General features: G+C 37.5%; 1 protein-coding gene across 1 annotated transcript in view; it reads left to right on the top strand.

Annotated features, from left to right (window-relative positions):
* Positions 1 to 22,038, top strand: part of LOC139696563 (tektin-B1) — an 88,918-nt gene that overhangs the window by 46,482 nt on the left and 20,398 nt on the right. The window contains exons 3-6 of the mRNA XM_071595367.1: positions 683 to 899; positions 3,156 to 3,370; positions 5,866 to 6,088; positions 9,489 to 9,712. Of these exons, the coding sequence (XP_071451468.1) occupies positions 683 to 899; positions 3,156 to 3,370; positions 5,866 to 6,088; positions 9,489 to 9,712 (879 nt within the window). The remainder of the gene's footprint in view (positions 1 to 682; positions 900 to 3,155; positions 3,371 to 5,865; positions 6,089 to 9,488; positions 9,713 to 22,038) is intronic.

The raw sequence follows: 22,038 nt of genomic DNA, 5'->3' as shown, positions 1-22,038 counted from the left end.
ATGATTAAATAAAAAAAGGCAATGAGGTTTCCAGGGAAGAGAAAAGCGAAGTTAAACATGAAAAATCAAGGGCAAAATTAGAGTAAGTAGAAAAATTAACCTATTTTTAGGAAGTATGGTTGGTCTCTGAGTCTATTTTAAAACTACAGTAACCAGTAAGCAATTATTAATTATGTGGACATAAAGCAATCTTGGGGTCTTAGTAGCTTACTGAGAATAGTAATTAGATAGAGAGTCTGAGTTCTAATCCAGGTGACTGCATTCACTCTCAACTTTAACCAGCTAAATGCAGGAATTCCACAGTGTACAAATCATTCAACTTGACCGGGATCCTACCCTAGGCAAAGGTTTTTTATTCTGTGAACTTCTAGCATTCTGATATACATTAGCAGATGGCTACATTAAAATAACTATCACAGCATCTTACAAAATTCGTTGCATTCACTAAAAATGTGTATTTGTTTGGGTCCTAGATATTCCTAGGAAATTGGAGTAAGCGCAATGAATGGAGCTGTTCCTCTATTCCTTTCCTGTCTTGTGTATTTCAAATACTGCAATGCTTAGTATGACATTAACTTTACTCTAAACTTTCAAAGCACTCTCATAGTTCATTACTGTGTTTTTCTAGGATAATTAGCTGAGTAAACCATCTGGAGACTAGCATTATGTTTTTCACTTGCAGGATTACATTAGTAAGAAAGTGGAAAGAAGTATTGGAGGAATCCAAAAGAAAGGCCATTATAGAGAAAAAAATGCTTGCAGACACAAAGTCAATGGTTGAGGTTTATAATGAGTCATTAGGCACAAATCTGAGGATAAGTCAAGAGTGCAACTTGCTGCGTGATGGACGGCGAGGTTATGAACTGGTGCATGATGATTCAGAGCGTGAGCTCCGAAAGGTGAGTTCATCATGCATGTGTATGGACCTCTGTGAGGTCATGGGGAAATTCTCAATTACTGTAAGCATAAAACATTCCTCCAGTATATTTATCCTTACTGAAGACTTATTCCTGTGACAAAGTAATCTTCAATATTTTCTCCCCATCCCTTGCATATAATTTTCTCCTTTACGAATTTACAGGTATGAAAATTGACTTCTGTACATTGTCACTTTACCACTCAAGGAATGAAACAGTGACATATAGGTTTATCTTCACTGAATGGAGCTGCAAACTTAACAGGAAATTTTTTATGGCAGTAGTACATATAAGTTCATCAGTATATTGATTTCCACACCAAATTCAACGATTCCTCCCCTCTAAATAGCCCTCTAGAATGAAGGGTTCTTCTAACAAAAAACCATTATTTTAATTTTCACCAGGGTTTTATTAATCCATTACCGTAATATTTTTTTTTCAGTTACTTTGTTTTTAGGTATTGATCCTTATTTAATATAAATTTTATATTTTCAGTTTCACTTAAAAATGTGTAATGTTTAGAAATGAGCCATGGCTATATCATCTTGCTGAGTGGATTTCATGCCATTGGAATCTCCGTTTAGACATATATTTTCAATATTATGGGAAAAGCTCAATATTCACTCGAGTTTGTGTAATTGGTTTATTACTGAAAATAAAAATTTATACCAATTGAAATTTTATTGACTGAGTAACAATATAAGGTTACAAGGGTATAAAAAAAGGGAAGCAATAATGTTCAAATGCATGTAAGAAAAAATCTTGAAATCATCGAGCAACAAGTTACCCAATATGGCACTCTGCAATGCATGCTATGCCTTGTGTGTGAAGAGATTGACCAAATTGAGAATTACCTCCATGGTGGCAGAGATCACAGCTCTCGAAAGTTTTTGTTATATTCATAGTACATTCATAAGCCATACTTTTCAAATTTTATTACTATCCTAATGTCCAAAATAAGAATGAGAATAATAAAAGTAATGTAATGCAATAATGGCGGTTGTAATATATTGTTCCCGTGCAGGCCTCGTTATTATATTATTGTTATATTCACAATACACATACCCCAGATGCCTAGCGCCTTCATATCCCCTGCCAAAAGCATTGTCCAGAATTCATAATCTGCCATATAGGTCCTCCTATCTATAATATAGGGATCACATCAAAATTAAGTCAGTCACTCATAAGGTGGAATTTTATTTTAGATTGTCAAGAGATCCTCCCTCTTTTACCAATTAAAGTATGGGCAAATTAAAGAAAAAAAAATCATGGAGCCAATACTCAGCACTTATCACAACTCAGGTGCAAACCAGATTGAGGTTAACAGTAATTTGAGGCAACAACCACAACAATCATTTTCCCAAGATTAATTCTTACATTTTATTTGTGTTTTTTCTTTAATCATCAATGTGAAAATTTGCAGAGTGAAATTGCAATGTTTTGCTCCTCATATTTGAATGCATGTATCTATACAAAGTTTATATGCGCAACAAAAAATAAATGAAATTGGAGAAATAGATTTTTGGAGAAGTGAATTCATATTGATATAAGATTTTAAAGAAATATATAAATGAGCTCCATGGTTGAAATGTTTAAGAGCCTTCATATTTTAGTTAAATAAATTGATGGAAAGAGCATTTTCAAACATAAAAGGCTTCTTTGGCAACTGCCCTCATAACCACCACCAACTATATCCATAATAGAATGCATAACAAAATAGCCAGCTTTGTGAGGCTAATGGTGTGAAAATTTCAATGACAGATATTTACATGTAAGCAGATGAGCTAACCTATGGAATCTCAAAACCAAATCATCTTTATCATGTTATTATATTTTGGACAAATTATAAGGTAAACCAACAAAAAACAGAGAATTTTCTAGAATGTGATTACCTCAAAGGAATATATAACCTAGTCACTTTTCGATATCAGACAGCTCCTGAGAGACCACATTAACAATAATTCATTAGCTATGACATTTACTTACCTACTACATGATTACCAGTGGGTGAAAATGTTTGTAGTAGGAATAATAGGATCCTCTAAGCATGTCTATTAGAAATGAAAGAATTCCTTCACTTTAACTTATTCCAGGATAGTGAAATAAACAATAAACAATTGGATAGCATCAATACGTACTACTATCCTTAGCACAATAGCTGTTACTAATTAACAGTAGTCTTATTCTCATTACTTGGCACATAGCATACACTTATTTACCTGTACCAAAACATTACAGGAGCTGGATCTGGTTGAATCAATCAAAACAATTTTAACTCAAAGATGCCAAGAAGCATGGCAACAGGACTGTCGTATGGAAGAAGAACTCCATCGGATGGAAATTGACCTGGCTGACAAAACTGGAGCTCTTAAGATTGACAATGGTGTTCTACAATTAACACCCCAGAATCCAGGTGTGAGTTTTAAGCCTGATCCCTTAAGGGTGCCATCAAAGTAAGTCATTTAAAAAAATACCCATAGTGCAATATTGAATATAATAGAGACTGATGAGTGCATGCATTTCATTTGGTTTTCATCCTTTATGATGGAATATGTTGACCTACCTATCTATGTAAATGCAAACTGTAATATCAAAGGTCATTTTGCAGAAGAAAAAAGGGCGAGGCAAAGAAATAACAGCTAATGAAAAATTTGACAAAATTAAAAATAAATTTAGAGTATGTGAAAATTCATAATTTCATGGATAACCCTAGAATATAGCTAATTGTAAATAAAAACCAACAAGCCATTTATCATTAAAAGTAACTGTTGTAGTAGGTACCTTCTCGTGTACTGAATTATTTATAACATATTGTCATACTTTCACCTTTAAAACAAAGATATGCTATTTTTCATTTAAGTTCAAGCTTGAAAGAAAAAGGTACATACAGTAACCTCTTAAAGTTCCATCCCTATTCCATCATGAAATTCCTGGAGGTATCCTATGGAAAATGGCACCTCTTCAATTCTCCCGTCTTACTGTTTTATATACATTGACTTAACAACAGCCTGATCACATCATGAATATAGTCATTCCTGAAGTTTTAAAGAACTGCAGATGTTGAAACCATGAGATTTTCAAATGGTATATCTATGACAAAGTGATAGATAAAACTATTTTCATATATTCATTGGAACTGCGATATTATTCAAAATACAATATTATAATGATTATCTCGGCGAAATTGATTTGGGTTAAGCACAATTTCTCTCACCATTAACTGATAGCTGAGAGCATCATTTCATCATAAAAATTCTAACAATAGTAGATGTAGTACAAAATGATTGGTAATTTGACTATTTCTCCATTCATTGGAGCAATTTAGGACTTGATACCATGAGGACCACAAGGTGAGAAGCACTGTTATTTGTTGATAGACAATTGAGCTATTAATTGCTGTTAATGCATAAAGCTTGACGATCTGGGACCCAATCGCATGTGTATGTGTAGTTTTTGAAAGACTTCATACTTATCAGACAATATAATACAATTTTACTTTCCTTCCACGGAAATTATGAAGCAAGGATTAGCTGTGGTGACACTAAAATGTGAGTGGAAGCAGTTCATTTTAATCTTCCAAGACTTTTTTTTTACCAAGTTTCAGTTATGTTAGAATGAGTGCCAAATCATTGTTATTTGCCACTTCTAAAAACAAGAAGTCCATGCCATTGATTTTTATCAGCATTTTCTTTTCATTAATTTCACCAAATTTTTAGCATTTTGCAATCATCCTATGTTTGATTATTGCATTGACTGGACTTTCTCTAGATATTAACTTTCATTGGCACATAATTACTGAAGTGAGCTACTTCTTTGCTTCAATAAAACTTATATATGTTCAGCCATATTAGATGACTTTAGATGGTAAGCAAATAAGTATTTACAAAAAGCTTTTATGGAAAGCAAATAAGTATTCATAAAAAGTGTAAAAAATTATTTTCACCAATTCTCTCCATAAAAATTTGTAAATTATACAAATGCATATTGATGATTTATTGAACTGTGGTGTACTTATGAATGTTTCAATAAGTGATGCCTTGTAGAATTGCAGGTTATAACGGTTACTGGTTTTTGCCCACTCAATGTATGATTTTCATAAAACATTCAAATGTTTTCTGGAATTCGCAAATTTCATGGTTTCATGATAGAGAAATGAGGGCTCCTTGAATTGAAAGGGCCCCTCCATGAAATTCACAAATTTCATGGTTGAGGGGCCCTTTCTCTGAATCATCTGTGATTTCTTTGATTATTGATCCTTTAGGCCATATACTATACATGCCATGGATCTTGCCAGAATACAAGTATGGACATAAATATATCTTTAGGAGTTTATTCAGTCTTACCCAGTAATATGGCAGCCCATTAACAAACGAAAGCTGTATTCAGGAAATTTATTCATACCTTGACTTTTTCATTTTGGCACCGTTAGCAAAATGAAGCATTTCCTTAATAATCCATCAAAAGCCAATATACTGGTGTTGTATTCATATGGCTGAACTGAAACTAGTATATTTACAAGTATGTATACATATTTGCATGTATACATACTAATGTGCCACATACCTAACATATCAATCACCTCATGGCCACATTGATTATGATTGGTATTACATATAGCAAGACATGGGTATGCAGAAAAAAGTCATTTATGTCAACCATAATATAAGGAAATTGATAGATAAGGAGATTGATATATTTTTTCATTTCCTTGTTTTCATGTGTAGAATAGATACTTGATTCATTCCACACTGAGTTGGCATGGTGGCAGATTGAATGAAGTGGAATGGTCTACTGAATCAGTGCATGAACGATGCCAGACTTGATAGTCATTCCATCAAATGAAAAATGGATATCAAGCCTGCATACTTTCTATCCTCTGGATCTTATGATTCAAAACTAAAATTACAGAGTTTTCTTAAATATATGTTGTTCATGTCTCCGGAAACAGGAGTGTCTCACCCATATGCTGGGAGGAAGCAACTCGGATGTCAAAGGAAAGGCTTGATACGGAGGCTGGCGCAGCTGAAAGACTCCGTAATGTTTTAGACCTGGCAAGAGAAAAAGCAATCAATGACCTGAGAGCGCAAGCAGAAGCTGTCAATTACAGTTTACGTGTGTGCATACATGAGTCCCAAAAGGCCAGAAATGAAATGCAGTGGCAGAGGAAGAAGGTTTATGCCCTGACATTGAAAATTTATTATTTATAATTTTACCAAAAGCTTTTTCACACACATATATGTAGCAAATTGTAGCATAATGATAATGGTTCATTACCTCTTTGAAATAATGAACCAGTCAAAATACTAATGATTGATATTCTCTCAATCTTAACTTATTGATACTTATGTGGAGGAAATGATTAAAGAGTCATGCAAAGAACTGGTGGTAGGAATGAAAGTCGGAGGGCAATTCGTAAAATCAGTTAGGTGTGCTGATGACCAAGCTATAGTTTGTCAGTCAGCCAAGGGGTTGAAAGCATTACTGAGTGAATTGGAAATTCAGTGCTGAATCAATATAAATTAATCAAAGGTTATGCAATTTTCCCAAAAAAAGATACAGGCTAAGCAAAACATTAAAATAGGAGGGCAAAAACTAGAGCAGGTAGAACAGTTTATGTATCTCGGAAGCATTTCGGACCAATATGGTCCAAGTATTGGGGACATATTATTCACTTACATTCTTTCATATGCATCTTTAAGATCATTAATCTATTCCCCATGTATGTATTTTTTAGTATTCCCAGTGGCTGTTTCTATCGTCATTATTTTCAATCTGTTTAAACATCAAAACATTTCATTTTGATCAAAATATAGTCACTGTTTATTCTCACTGCAGGGTAACTCCTATGATTTTTGATTCTATATTTCACTCAATTTTTTACTAATATATTATATATTTGAAACCATCTATTTATCGCTCTTGTCATCTAGGAGTATTTTCTTTTGTGGTGTTTAAACCAAGACTTAGCTCCCTAAAGTTTCTTATTCAAGCAAAATATTTGTAGTTTATCTATTTATAATAACTCTTGCCAAATCTATAGTCCCCACTATATAACCCCTCACCTCGCTCTCTAGCATAACCAATCTTGTTTCCATGCATTAGACAAGTTTCATCTCCACTAGTCAAATGAATAACCTCATTAATTTTATCATGACTTCTTTCAACCTCACTATTATTATGACCAATAGAAGCCAAGTACACATAAATTTCTATTATCAGTACTCCTTTGGTTGTGTTTGCCATAATTACACTTCATTGTATTACACATATCCATTGACTCTTTCTCCCTTACTTCTGCTTAAGATGATTCCTAGTCCCATTTGTCTTGGGTTGGTTGCTGCAACAACAGTATCAATTCATCTAACAAATCCCATAATCTGGCTATTGCATTTCTGACACCCCAAAGATGGCAGTTTACAATATTTTCATTTCTGTCTTCAGGTTCTCTAGTTTACCCCTCTGAGTAATGTGATTCAATAATACCATCCTCTGTTTTCGATTTTCTACCATACATTCTCTTTAGCCACTCCTTATGGAAGAGCAGCTCTTTTATTTTCAAATACATATACAATTTAACAAAGAGTTTTCTATGGTGATCTACAAGTATTGGTCTTAGGAGACTTATTTGACCTTCAATGAAGTAGTTTCCCTTATCTACTGCATTCTATGCTATCAACCTCTCCGGATTCATCAACCCTTCAGTGTAATTTCCAACTCCAAGGGTATAAGGATGCCCTGGACCTCTAACTTCTTATCTTGCCTTCTCAGAAGCCATTGGCACTTGGTAGAGGGGATCCTTTTCTCAAGAGACATTCAGTCCATCCAAGCATTCTTCAATTGCTGTGAAAACTTGACCCCTTGCAAATGCAAATGCAGACCCCTTGATACCACAAAGAAGTAAATATTAAGATCTTCCCTCCATCATGATTGGGACCATGTTGGCTTCTCTTAATCTTTCTGGTACTTTTGGGGTGGTTTTGTGCCAGTTTATTGTATATTTCTTAACATAGAGAGGAGATATGACTGAGTTCAGGGTTTGGTAGTTTGGTAGTTCACATGTGGAGTAGGGGTGAATATCAGAATGTGTATGTTTGTCCAAGACAGCAAACGTGGGGTATTCATCCCCTCAATACTGGTTGTATGTGAAACTAGTATAAGCATTAATATCAACTAAATGCCATTACTATTAGATACTTGATGTGTGCTTTGGTAAGTATAGGAGATTTAAACAAATAATGAGTGGCTCATGAAAGACTTTGGTGAGTTGATATTACACAAGTATGATAAAATTTTATCTTACTGGTTTTGCCATGATGAAATAATGTATGAGAGTTCCAAATAGCTAGACATGTGAGAAGAGTAAATGGCTGCAGAGGAAGGGGCAGATTACAAAAGTCATGATTAAAGAAACTCTCAAAGACTGCCTGACCAGTCATTTGTATCATTCCAGCTGTCATGAGAAATTTACAGACTCAGTCGAACAATAGTTAATATCCACCATCCACCATATCAACATCCACTAGAAGTTTCTCATGTAGTCAATCTTAAATCTTTTGTGTCCCCATCTCCAATTTTGGTACCTTTAGTTCATCTCATAGTTAAATTGCTATAAGCAGTACCATGCTACAGTACTTTGCCTACTTTCTATGCTAATACCTTAAAAATTAAAGTCACATTTGCGACGCATAACACCGAAATTAATATTTCAAACAAAATAGCTGCATTATACCATGAAAGTTTTTCTTATTGTATAACAGAAAAACAAAAACCTCTTTCGCAGGGTTGTTACAAACTGGCGAGTGCGAGATGATTTTAAAGCATTATTTGGTTTTTCAATTAATAGCCATATCATAACACTATTCTGTAGCTTGTGTTACAGTGTGACTGCACTTACTTTATACTAATTGTAATTTTCTTATGAAAAAATGATATTTAGAAGTCACTTTCTCCCTGATGACTTAAATAACTAAGATGCTCATACGGCAAAACTAAATGCTTCAGAAAGAAAACCTGGAATAGTCATGAATATTCATGTCTTCAGAACTTTAACAGTCCCACAATTAGAATTTCATATAATAATCATATACTAATAATATGTATTAATATTTATAAGTCATTATGTGGATGTACAACAGACCTTGTCAAAAGTAAAAATAATAAATATGTCTAAAAAATTCAAAAATAAGAATACAATATCATTGGTTTCATATACATGAGAATTCATCTTCAGAATAGCAGTTTGTAGGAGATGTATTGATTTTTTTATCTGGGGGGACCAAATTTCTAGGCTTCAATTGAGATGACTAATAAAAAAATATAGCAGATGGACCTTCAGTGCTGACCAGTGATGCTTAGTGTTCTCAGAATAAATAGAGCCTTTGATCATGCAGTTAACCACTACATACAGTTTATATAAGATCTTCTATGTTGACATCAATTGCATGTAAAATCCAGCATAGTTTCAACTTAGGTTGTGAGAGGGTTCAGTTACAAGTAGGATTCTGAGAATTCATACGGAAACACCACCCAAATATGCATAATTGCTGTCTGAAATAATCCATGCATTTACAGCTCCAGGAGGAAATGGACCGGGCTATGAGTGAGATTGAAGCACTCGAAAGGGCCCTGAAGGACAAGGAGGGACCCCTTAAAGTTGCAGAGACAAGACTGGAGGAGAGGACAAGCCGCCCAGGTGGAGAGCTGTGTCGCGATGAGCCTCAGTTTGGTCTTGGCGAGCAAGTGCTGCGACTCCGAGAGGCCATTCAACTCCTCAATGCTAAGCTTGATCAAGCCAAGTAAGTGTGTGTGTGTGAATTGGCATGTAGTCACTGTAATGAATGGATATCATTATTATTGGTATTCTACCAATTATGGTTGGGTCTGGTTAGACACAGGCTATACAATTGTACAATGATACATTTGCTTGATTCCTCTCCTAACAAGATAATGCCTAATATCTGACACTTCAATAAGGCCTTCTTCAATTCAGCATACTTCCTTCCTCCATTCATGCCAATCAACATGCCTATCCTATTTCTACTCCTTCCTCATTTGCCTAACATTCTTCCCTCTATCACCGATTTCAACATCCAATCACCAATCAAAATGGTTTTCATCCATCTTTCCTGCATCCTTTGGGTTTCTCCGAACAATCCTTTTCCCTCCCCTACCATGTCCAGCACTTCCTCATTTGTTTTCTTTTATGCCAACTTAACCTTCTCCACACCCACATTTCAAAAGCATCCAATCTATGCATATCATTTTGCATCAATGATGATGTTTTGACATCATAAAAAACCATGCTCGATATCAAGGCTTTGAACATTTTCTTAACATTTTTAGTCACATCATAAATTCCCACCTCCATGTGAAAGGTTCTTTTCTTACTATGCCACTATGCTGTTCTTATGTCCCTAATAATTTGATAAATATTTATCCAAAGCAATATTGAGATTGGTTAAATGTTCCACCTACTCTAGATTTAGTTCTCCTATTTAAACCTTTAGCTTAGGTTTTCATTTTCTAGAAAACTGCATAACCTTTGCTTTATTTGCATTTATTCTCATCCCATAACTACTGCACTGACTTTCCAATGCACACCATACCCAGCCAGACTAATATACCTTCCGTACCATAAATAGTCCAACCTAAACATAAAATAGTCCAACTCACACCTTCCTGAATCCCATGGAATTTTCTGTGTGTGCCCAATGCTTTTGTGGTGTCTCAATCATCACCTACAGAACTCTAGTGCTTTCTCCCTGCTATCATCATTATCATCAGTATTTTAATCATAGGATTGATTTACTGCAGCCCTCCATTCTACTCTATTTAATGTCAATTCCCTCAATCCAAGATACTTTCTCTGTTTAACATCTTCATTAATTTGTCCCATGTATGAGTGCATGTCTCTTGGTCTTCTTCATGGAAATTTTCCTTTGATTATATTCCTAATCAATCCATTGTGCCTCAATGTGTGTCCAATCCATCTATTTCTTCTTTGCTGTAGAGTTCTCCACATGGCTCTATCCTCTTCTGCTCTTCTATATACTTCCTCATTCGTTACTTTGTCTGTCCATTTAATCTTCAGCATTCTCCTCCAGCACTATGTTTCAAAGGCTTCTATTCTTCACTGGTCCACTTTTCCAATGTTCCAAGTCTCAGAACCATGGAGTGCCATGCTCCACACAAAAGTCTTGACAAATTGCTTCATTGTTTCCAGTCTTAGGTTCTTTGAACATAGTAATTGCCTCTTCTTCATGAATGAATTCTTAGCCTGGGCTATTCTTTGCTTGATGTCGATCCATATTATATTCCCCCAATATTTGCTCCATAGCACTAAGAGTTGCTTGCAGGTCCTCTCGCATTTCCGCCAGTACTGTGATATCATCTGCAAAGCGGAGCATGCTGATTTCTTCTCCATTTACCTCGACTCTTTTGATACCCAATTCTTGTGTTATTGCCTTTTCCAGGTATACGTTGAATATTGCTGGTGAGAGGTTGCATCCTCGTCTTATTCCTTTATTTATTTTGGCGTCTATTTTTCTTCCATATTTTGTTTGCATTGTTGTAACCTGATTATTGTAGGGGTTATGGATAATTCTTCCGCTATTGTAGTCCCTGTTATATTCATACTTTATTTCACCTGTCCTCATATTTCTCTAGTACTTTGTGAAGTGGGAACAATCTTTAAATATCATACAAAGAAAAAATACAACAGGGAACCCCTCAGATATTATCAAATGCTTCCTTCTGAACTCTTTTAATCACACTTTTTTGGGAATTTGCACTTTCATGCGCAAAACAGTAACTCCCATTAATTCTTGTATTCACGGTTATTCTCTTTCCCATCACATAATTGTCCCCAAAATTTATTCTTCATTCAAATGGCAAATATTCTTTCAATTGCTGGGTACAACTAAAATTTTCAAACATATATGAAGGATTTATACCAGATGAGTATTAAAATTACCTATCCTCCTCCCACTTTTTTAAACTACACTAAATTTTCCATATTGTCTGTAGCTTTTACACTTTAGAAAATTTTCACCATTCTTACAACCTCATTCACATATATCAATTGCCTGGAAATATTTTTAACATCAATATCTATATCATCATCTTATCAATCCTCAAAGTGCTCCCTCGAATAGTCCGCACATTCATTCTAGACAATAACAAAATCCTTATCGTTATTGCACATGTACAAAAAATGGTTGTATTTTCTACAAATTTGTTTAAATCCCTTTACTTCTGCCGTTTGAAAATTTTCCTTATTTTCTCTCATAAATTCCTGGGCATTCATTTTCTCTTGGTAAACAAATTGTGCTATCATCCAAGCTTCATCATATTAGCAGGAATCATCCTCTTAAATGCCTTATTCACAGAATTTTTCTTTTCCTCATTCCACCAGGCATCACCTTTTTTCCTCCCAAGCAAATTTCCTCTTAAGCTCAATTTTGCATAAACCTCAATGTTTAATATTTATTCAAAAATGTAAATTTGAGCCTTCACTCTTTTTGTTTAAAGAGTAGTGAAATTAGAATATAGTTTATGCATTTTTCAGCTTACTATTTTTTATATTTGATTCTCAATCATTCATTAAATCCATATCCAATGAGATTCGCAGAGCTCCTCACTGTAATTTTCTGCCATATCTTCAACTTTAATTACATTTTATGTCATCACACACAAATGAATTTCTGCAATTCTTAGCATTTATTCAAAGGTGAACCACATATTAAACTAGATTTGGATGGTCCCCAACAATTAATACTTTGCACATGTAATGTATAATGAACATCCTCTTCTTTATTCTATGTTCATTCTTTCTTCAATTCTACATCTTTTTACTTGTCTTCATTTCATCAAAAAGCATTCTCTTCCTTCCTCTAAAATAATTATCTTACACCTTTCATCTCTCCACTATTTTTCTGATGTATTCTCTGATGTAATAACTTTGACTTTAAGAATAATAGCACTCTAAACTCCTCAGGTTGTTAATCAAAGGATTATTATTTCTTGGATGTTTTCAATGGTCAAGGAACCAATGAGCAATAAATGACTAATTACCAATGGTTGGCCATTGAAAACCTTCCAAAAAATAATAATCCCATTTTACTCAAATTTGTGGTCTTTTAGCAAACCTTTTAACAATCATGTGATATAAAAGTCAAATGATGCTTTATATATATATATATATATATATATATATATGATAACCCTCGTGTGTGTATATATGTATATATATATATATATATATATATATATATATATATATATTTATATATATATATATATATATATATATATACACACACACACACACACACACACACGAGGGTCATCCGGAAAGTAGTACCCGTTCGTGAAATAAAGACAAAAGTAAATATTAACAAACATAAAAAATTTTATTTAAAAGAGGATACTTTAAACTACTTCTCAACATAATCTCCAAGCAAATTAAAGCATTTGTCATAACGTGTGACAAGTTTCTGTATTCCTGCTGCATAGTCCTTCGCCGCCAGATCATTGAGATACGCGAGGGACCCATCTTGCACAAATTTTTGCATAATGCAGATGGTGTTTAACAATTTCATGAACAATTGTTCGAGAAACATTGGGAAAATGCTCACAGATGTCATCAATTGTGACGCGCCGATCGTTCCTCACGAATTCGTCAACTGAGCTCACCAGTTGGTCTGTAATGACAGACGGTCTCTCCGAACGCTCATCGTCGTGTGTGTTCCCCCTCCCCATGTTGAAGTTGCGACACCACCGCCGAACAGACGACTCGTCCATTACATTGTCTCCATACACCTCCTTTAATTGGCGATGAATATCACATGGGCGAACGTTTCTTGCATTGAGGAATTTAATCACTGCCCTCACTTCACAACTGGCGGCGTTCTCAATTTTTTTAAACATTGTAAACAATCACAGAAAAAACACAGGCAATGCTAGCGTCACGCAACGTGGCTCAGAGAAGGCAGACAAGCCACTGAAGCTATCTGACCTCGTCCAGCGGCTACTCGCGTCGTCAGCACTTCATGCGGCACGAACGGGTACTACTTTCCGGATGACCCTCGTATGTATATATATATATAAAGCATCATTTGACTGCTTTATATATAACAAAAAGAGTGAAGCCTCAAATTTACATTTTTGAGGCAATGAGTGAATAAATATTAAACATTGAGGTTTATGCAAAATTGAGCTTAAGAGGAAATTTGCTTGGGAGGAAAAAAGGTGATGCCTGGTGGAATGAGGAAAAGAAAAATTCTGTGAATAAGGCATCTAAGAGGATATATATATATATATATATATATATATATATATATATATATATATATATATATTACATACATTCAAATACGAAATCCCGCCAAACGGCGAACAAATACTCATTTATATAAAAACAGATTAAGGAAAAGGGATAGGAACACACATAAAGGAAAGGACGAACACAGGAGAGGTGGGGAAGGTGGAATCAAGCAGATCACGAGAGTAAAAATTTTTCCCAGACCGGGATTATATAATATATATATTTATGGGTTGCAGTAGTCCAGGGGGTAGAGCCTTGGACTGCTGACCGGAGAGTGCCGGGTTCGACTCCCGGGTAAGGCACTCTGGGCACCTGTAGCTCCACCCAAGCTTAAGTGATTTTTCGGGTGCCAGATCTTCCTGGGAAACCATAAACCGGCACAGGGAAAGGAACTGGCCCCCCTACCCTGATGTGTGAATTTCATACGCCATCGGGCTTAGTACTGGGTGAACCCGACCATCACCTACCAAACCGACTTTCGGGTTGATTACTGGGTTTAATGCTTAATCAACCCGATATATATTTTTTTTAAGGTAATCTACCGGTTAAGTTAGGTTTTTCGATGGACACAACTACCAAACAAATATTTTGTGACTACTAACAAAACACAACCATAAATTCTACTCTACACCAGGTCCCTCTTCATCTCTGAGTACTTTCTTCCGCCCTTCATCCCGTCCAACATCCCTATCCTGTTCCTTCCCTTTCCTCTTTTGCCCAACATTCTACCCTCTATCACAGTCTTCAACATCCCACTGCCGGTCAACACCCCCTTCATCCACTTTTCCTGCCTCCATAGGATTGCTCCCAACAAACCCCTCTCTTCGCCCACCATACCAAGTACTTCCTCATTTGTTTTCTTCTCTGTCCATTTCACCTTCTCCATTCTTCTCCACACCCACATTTCAAAAGCCTCCAGTCTACGTCTATCCTCCTGCTTCAATGACCACGTTTCCGCGCCGTACATAGCTACGCTCCATATCAAAGTTTTTACGAGTCTTTTCTTAACATCCTTACTCAAAGTCCCCGTCATCAACTCCCTCCTCCTCGTGAAAGCCTCTTTGCCTAGCGCAATTCTTCTCCTTACGTCCCTACTACTTTGACCGTGTTGGTCCAAAACACTACCGAGATACGTAAACTGTTCTACCTGCTCTAGTTTTTGCCCTCCTATATTAATGTTAAGCTTGGCCTTTTTCTTCCTAGAAAATCGCATAACCTTTATTTTATTAATATTGATTCTCATCCCATACCTGTCGCACTGAACCTCCAATTCACTCAGCAATGCTTGCAGCCCCTTGGCTGACTGACAAACTAAAGCTTGGTCATCAGCAAACGTAACTGATTTTACGAATTCCCCGCCCACTTTCATTCCTACCTCGAGTTCTTCCCATGCCTCTTTAATCATTTCCTCTGCATACAGGTTGAACAGCAACGGTGATAATGGGCAACCCTGCCTTACACCCCTTCCTAACACTGCTCATCCTGACTCCCCGTTTCCCACCCGCACCTGAGCAGTCTGAGACATGTACAGGTTGCGGATTAGCCTCCTTTCCCTCCAATCTATTCCTATTTTCTGCAATATACTCATTAGTTTTTCCCAATTCACTCTATCAAACGCTTTTTCGAAATCTACGAAACAGGCAAATACCTCCTGGTTGTGTTCTATATTCCTCTCGATTAATAATCTCATTACTGCAATGGCATCACGCGTACCTCTCCCCTTTCTAAACCCAAACTGATCATCCCCTAAGTAATCATTTGCCCTACTCTCTATCCGTTTGTTTATGATCCTGAGAACAACTTTAGCTGCGTGGGATATCAAACTAATTGTCCTATAGTCTTCACATGACGTGGCCTTTACCTTTTTCGGAATCGGAACTAAAACTGCTCTCACAAAGTCTTCCGGCCAGATTCCCTCCTCATAAATGCTACGGATCAGCCCATATAGCCTCTTCCTCCCACATTTTCCTAAGCATTTTAAAAGTTCCACGGGAATGTTATCTACCCCCACGGCCTTATTTAGTTTCATCTCCCTTAATGCCCTTTTTATCTCATTGTCTAGTATGCCTGGACCTAAGCTGTCTTCCTCTACGTCATTTTCTTTTTCAATGTCTAACTGTGTTGGTCTGAGTTCTTTACTATACAGTTCTTCTATATACTCCTTCCATCTCTCTTGGATCTTTCCTGCGTCAACTATTACCTTACCCGCCTTATCTCTAACTATTAGCATAGCTCTTCCTTGCTTACTTACCGATAACGATTTAACTTTGCTGTACAGCGCACCGATTTCACCCTTCCTCTGCAGACTTTCCATATCCTCGCACTGCGTCTTCCACCATGCTTCTTTTGCTTTATTTGTTGCCCGCCTCAATTTATTGTTCAATTCTTTGTACTTCATTTTGCCTAATTCTGTATTTATATTCTTCCATTTTCGCCGCTCATCCATCTTTGTAATCATCTCATCCGTGATCCATGGTTTCCTTGTCCTTTTAGCGTTAACGGTTCCAATAGTGTCTTTTGCGGCTTCAGACAACCCTTTTTTGATCATTTCCCATTTTTCTTCGATAGTAATAAGCCCTTTACCATCCTCCATGATTTTCTCTACCGCCTGTTTGTATTCCTTCCTTTTCAACCCATTTAATGCTTCTACATTCCATTTTCTAACTCGCCGCCCCTGCCTTATCTTTTTGAAACGTACGCTACATTTCATAACAACTAAATTGTGGTCTGAGTCCGCATCCGCTCCCGGAAAGCTGTGGGAATTTATCACACTCTTCCTAAACCTGTGTCTAACCAGGATATAATCTAGCTGATATCTTCCTGAGTCACCTGGCATTTTCCATGTATACTTGTGTCTTTTGTGGTGTCTAAACCAGGTGTTGGTGATGACTAACCCCTGTCTCCTGCAGAACTCAACTGCTTTCTCCCCGCGGTCATTCCTCGTGCCTAAACCGTAGTCCCCAACCTCATCACCATCTCTTCCTTCGCCTACCGTCGCATTCATATCCCCCATCACTATCAAATGTTTCCCTGCTGGAACACACGCGATCATGTCCTCTAACTGATCGTATATCTTATCGACCTCTTCTTCCTTATGGTTGCTCGGTGGCATGTATACCTGAATAATAACTAAGTTCGTCGGTTCTGCTTTTATCTCCACTAGTAGTATTCTATCCGTTACCTGCTCTATGTTGACTACGCTTCTTCCTACCTCTTCATTTAATACTATGGCAACCCCTCGTTGGCTCTCATCCCCACCGCTGTATATTATTCTATACTTATCACTCCAGTAATCCCCGCTATCTTTCCATCTCACCTCGCATAGACCTAAAATATCTATATTTCCCCTTTCCATCTCTCGCTTAACATTCTCCAATTTCCCTGTCCTCATCATTGTCCTAACATTCCACGTTCCTATTCTAACTAATTTGGTTTTCTTCTCCTGCGTCTTCTGTCCTGCTGCTGCTGGTTTTCCCTTGCAAGGGTTTCGTGGGATGACGACCGCGGAAGCCTTGCCTCCCCCGCTGCCGGGCACGACACACGGCCGATTGGGCCGAGCCCCGTGGTTGCCAGGACTCAAAATAACTCTATTGTCCATCATATTTTTTCTTGGGAATGATAATTGAGGTGGTTTCCCGTTGCCTTCCTCAATAGTGTTTTTAACGTGACACCATCACTTACTGGCCGCCCCACTGGGGTCAGACGCCATTGCAGCCGCCTCACTGAGGAACAGACGCTGCGTGGACTACCTTTCGTCTGACTCCTAACCTTCGACCTATCTGGCATGGGTGACCCTACCAGGAGCAATTTTTATTACTCCCGCCAGCACAGCTCTCGGGGTCATCGGAACGCACAAGCCCTTCCACCACGTCAAGGTTGTAGTCCGGGGAGGGCCGATATATATATATATATATATATATATATATATATATATATATATATATATATATATATATATATAATTATATATATAATATATACATGTATATTATATATATATGTATATATTTATATTATATATATAATATATCCCTCCCCGGACTACAACCTTGACGTGGTGGAAGGGCTTGTGCGTTCCGATGACCCCTAGAGCTGTGCTGGCGGGAGTAATAAAAATTGCTCCTGGTAGGGTCACCCATGCCAGATAGGTCGAAGGTTAGGAGCCAGACGAAAGGTAGTCCACGCAGCGTCTGTTCCTCAGTGAGGCGGCTGCAATGGCGTCTGACCCCAGTGGGGCGGCCAGTAAGTGATGGTGTCACGTTAAAAACACTATTGAGGAAGGCAACGGGAAACCACCTCAATTATCATTCCCAAGAAAAAATATGATGGACAATAGAGTTATTTTGAGTCCTGGCAACCACGGGGCTCGGCCCAATCGGCCGTGTGTCGTGCCCGGCAGCGGGGGAGGCAAGGCTTCCGCGGTCGTCATCCCACGAAACCCTTGCAAGGGAAAACCAGCAGCAGCAGGACAGAAGACGCAGGAGAAGAAAACCAAATTAGTTAGAATAGGAACGTGGAATGTTAGGACAATGATGAGGACAGGGAAATTGGAGAATGTTAAGCGAGAGATGGAAAGGGGAAATATAGATATTTTAGGTCTATGCGAGGTGAGATGGAAAGATAGCGGGGATTACTGGAGTGATAAGTATAGAATAATATACAGCGGTGGGGATGAGAGCCAACGAGGGGTTGCCATAGTATTAAATGAAGAGGTAGGAAGAAGCGTAGTCAACATAGAGCAGGTAACGGATAGAATACTACTAGTGGAGATAAAAGCAGAACCGACGAACTTAGTTATTATTCAGGTATACATGCCACCGAGCAACCATAAGGAAGAAGAGGTCGATAAGATATACGATCAGTTAGAGGACATGATCGCGTGTGTTCCAGCAGGGAAACATTTGATAGTGATGGGGGATATGAATGCGACGGTAGGCGAAGGAAGAGATGGTGATGAGGTTGGGGACTACGGTTTAGGCACGAGGAATGACCGCGGGGAGAAAGCAGTTGAGTTCTGCAGGAGACAGGGGTTAGTCATCACCAACACTTGGTTTAGACACCACAAAAGACGCAGGTATACATGGAAAATGCCAGGTGACTCAGGAAGATATCAGCTAGATTATATCCTGGTTAGACATAGGTTTAGGAAAAGTGTGATAAATTCGCACAGCTTCCCGGGAGCGGATGCGGACTCAGACCACAATTTAGTTGTTATGAAATGTAGCGTACGTTTCAAAAAGATAAGGCAAGGGCGGCGAGTTAGAAAATGGAATGTAGAAGCATTAAATGGGTTGAAAAGGAAGGAATATAAACAGGCGGTAGAGAAAATCATGGAGGATGGTAAAGGGCTTAGTACTATGGAAGAAAAATGGGAAATGATCAAGAAAGGGTTGTCTAAAGCCGCAAAAGACACTATTGGAACCGTTAACGCTAAAAGGACAAGGAAACCATGGATCACGGATGAGATGATTACAAAGATGGATGAGCGGCGAAAATGGAAGAATATAAATACAGAATTAGGCAAACTGAAGTACAAAGAATTGAACAATAAATTGAGGCGGGCAACAAATAAAGCAAAAGAAGCATGGTGGAAGACGCAGTGCGAGGATATGGAAAGTCTGCAGAGGAAGGGTGAAATCGGTGCGCTGTACAGCAAAGTTAAATCGTTATCGGTAAGTAAGAAAGGAAGAGCTATGCTAATAGTTAGAGATAAGGCGGGTAAGGTAATAGTTGACGCAGGAAAGATCCAAGAGAGATGGAAGGAGTATATAGAAGAACTGTATAGTAAAGAACTCAGACCAACACAGTTAGACATTGAAAAAGAAAATGACGTAGAGGAAGACAGCTTAGGTCCAGGCATACTAGACAATGAGATAGAAAGGGCATTAAGGGAGATGAAACTAAATAAGGCCGTGGGGGTAGATAACATTCCCGTGGACTTTTAAAATGCTTAGGAAAATGTGGGAGGAAGAGGCTATATGGGCTGATCCGTAGTATTTATGAGGAGGGAATCTGGCCGGAAGACTTTGTGAGATCAGTTTTAGTTCCGATTCCGAAAAAGGTAAAGGCCACGTCATGTGAAGACTATAGGACAATTAGTTTGATATCCCACGCAGCTAAAGTTGTTCTCAGGATCATAAACAAACGGATAGAGAGTAGGGCAAATGATTACTTAGGGGATGATCAGTTTGCGTTTAGGAAGGGGAGAGGTATGCGTGATGCCATTGTAGTAATGAGATTATTAATCGAGAGGAATATAGAACACAACCAGGAGGTATTTGCGTGTTTCGTAGATTTCGAAAAAGCGTTTGATAGAGTGAATTGGGAAAAACTAATGAGTATATTGCAGAAAATAGGAATAGATTGGAGGGAAAGGAGGCTAATCCGCAACCTGTACATGTCTCAGACTGCTCAGGTGCGGGTAGGAAACGGGGAGTTAGGATGGGCAGTGTTAGGAAGGGGTGTAAGGCAGGGCATTATCACCGTTGCTGTTCAACCTGTATGCAGAGGAAATGATCAAAGAGGCATGGGAAGAACTCGAGGTAGGAATGAAAGTGGGCGGGGAATTCGTAAAATCAGTTACGTTTGCTGATGACCAAGCTTTAGTTTGTCAGTCAGCCAAGGGGCTGCAAGCATTGCTGAGTGAATTGGAGGTTCAGTGCGACAGGTATGGGATGAGAATCAATATTAATAAAATAAAGGTTATGCGATTTTCTAGGAAGAAAAAGGCCAAGCTTAACATTAAAATAGGAGGGCAAAAACTAGAGCAGGTAGAACAGTTTATGTATCTCGGTAGTGTTTTGGACCAACACGGTCAAAGTAGTAGGGACGTAAGGAGAAGAATTGCGCTAGGCAAAGAGGCTTTCACAAGGAGGAGGGAGTTGATGACAGGGACTTCGAATAAGGATGTTAAGAAATGACTCGTAAAAACTTTGATATGGAGCGTAGCTATGTACGGTGCGGAAACGTGGTCATTGAAGCAGGAGGATAGACGTAGACTGGAGGCTTTTGAAATGTGGGTGTGGAGAAGAATGGAGAAGGTGAAGTGGACAGAGAGGAAAACAAATGAGGAAGTACTTGGTATGGTGGGCGAAGAGAGGGGTTTGTTGGGAGCAATCCTATGGAGGCAGGAAAAGTGGATGAAGGGGGTGTTGACCGGCAGTGGGATGTTGAAGACTGTGATAGAGGGTAGAATGTTGGGAAAAAGAGGAAAGGGAAGGAACAGGATAGGGATGTTGGATGGGATGAAGGGAGGAAGAAAGTACTCAGAGATGAAGAGGGACCTGATATAGAATAGGATGATGGATTTTGCGTTTTGTTGGCAGTAATGAAATGTTTGTTGGGTAGTTGTGTCCATCCAAAAACCTACCTTAACCGGTAGATTACCTTAAAAAATATATATATAATATATATATATATATATATAATTATATATATATATATTTATATTATATATAATATAAATATACATATATATAATATATGTGTGTGTGTGTATATATATATATATATATATATATATATATATATATGTATAACACTTAGCACTAGTGGACACAGACAAAAACACAGAAACACACAAAAAAAGAGACTCACTATAGTCCGTGAGTCTTTCAAAAAGTGTTATATATATATATATATATATATACATATATAGTACACTACACAGTAACACACAATATAGAAACACAAAAAAAGAACACTCACACGTATTTTCTTGATATTTCGACGGAAACAATCCGTCTTAATTATATATATATCCTGTTACCTGCTAGTTATTCATTCCTTTGCCACTTT

Source organism: Hetaerina americana, unplaced genomic scaffold, assembly GCF_022747635.1.
Source record: "Hetaerina americana unplaced genomic scaffold, ioHetAmer1.1.p SCAF_7, whole genome shotgun sequence".
NCBI lineage: Eukaryota > Metazoa > Arthropoda > Insecta > Odonata > Calopterygidae > Hetaerina > Hetaerina americana.
Note: the sequence above shows the minus strand (reverse complement) of the source record. Positions and strands in the feature narration are given on the sequence as shown.